The sequence below is a fragment of the Haplochromis burtoni genome, unplaced genomic scaffold (assembly GCF_018398535.1).
Source record: "Haplochromis burtoni strain Fernald_Lab_line unplaced genomic scaffold, NCSU_Asbu1 Contig_6362, whole genome shotgun sequence".
Lineage (NCBI taxonomy): Eukaryota > Metazoa > Chordata > Actinopteri > Cichliformes > Cichlidae > Haplochromis > Haplochromis burtoni.
The window spans coordinates 1-1,275 of NW_024588722.1; the positions used below are offsets into that span (position 1 = coordinate 1).

General features: G+C 40.9%; 1 protein-coding gene across 1 annotated transcript; it reads left to right on the forward strand.

The window, feature by feature from the left end:
* Positions 1 to 12: 12 nt before the first annotated feature.
* LOC102290931 lies at positions 13 to 1,275 on the forward strand (the record flags this gene model as incomplete). Its single annotated transcript, XM_042218041.1, is given in 1 exon segment — positions 13 to 1,275. A coding segment is annotated over 1 exon segment (1,259 nt), but the record flags the coding sequence as incomplete, so codon positions are not given.

Below are 1,275 nucleotides of genomic sequence, written 5' to 3' on the forward strand. Positions count from 1 at the left end.
AATATGCAGGTTTTGTATGTGTCATTACAAGGACCTGTCTAGGATCATTAGTGAGGGAGATTGTGTTCTTAGAACAAAGACTCTTCATGCATACCATCTGCAATGTGTTGAAGATGACCCCCACTGTAGGTCAGTGTATGGTGTAACTGGCCCATGTGCCTTCAACAAGCTGTCATATTTTGATATCACAAATGCATTCCCACCTGATGTAATGCATGATTTTCTTGAGGGGGTCATTCCTCTTGTTTTGAAGTCTGTTTTAAAAGCCTTGCATGAGGACAAAACGGTTACTATCCAAGAGGTGAATGACAGCATAAGGACTTTTAGTTTTGGACAGAATGACTGCACCTCCAAACCTGCTCTAATATCTGAGAAGGTAGCACTGGATGGAAATATCTCTGGAACTGCTGTTGAGAAATGGACATTATTTAGGACTCTGCCTTTCCTCATAGGCTCCAGGATTGAAAAGGGTAACAAGTTTTGGCAGCTTTATCTTTTGGTTCGAGAAATAGGAGAGATTATTCTTGCTCCAACCATCAGCACTGACTGGATTAGTAATCTGCATGAACTGATCACTTACTTTTTGACAGATTTCATGAATCTGTTTCCTGGTGTGTTTACACCCAAGCTGCATTTTCTGCTACATTATCCTCGGCTCATCCTTGATTATGGGTCACTCCGCTCTCATTGGTGCATGAGGTTTGAAGCCAGACATCAATATTTCAAGACAGTAGCAAGAATCACCAATAACTATATTAATATTTGTCAGACTTTGGCAAAGAGGAATCAGCTTTGTCAATGCTGGGAGTGGCAGCCTGAACGGATCATCAGGAGCGATCATACACAAGCAGCAGTTAATAACTTATCACTTCAAGAACTTCCAGTGAACTTGCAGATTTGTTTGCAAAACTTGGAGACAGCCGTTACTGTGGATGAGAAACTCTGGACAAGTAAATGCATCATTTTAAACTCTGTAAAATATGCAGTTGGAGATTTCTTCATTTTGGAACTTGTGCATGCAGAGCAAATTCCACTGTTTGTGAAAATAGTCCTGATTGTGTATATCAGGGCCAACTGGTTTCTTGTTGGAAGACTTTTCACAACACTGGAGTTTATAAGACACCTTCAATCATACCACATCAGAGAGACTGATGATCTGTTGATATTCAAGCCTGGGGATGAGGTAGACTTTCATGCTTTGGACGCATACAGATGTGATGGTCAAGACTTCATTACACTGATCCACCGACCTTTTAAGGCAGTCCATACCAAAGT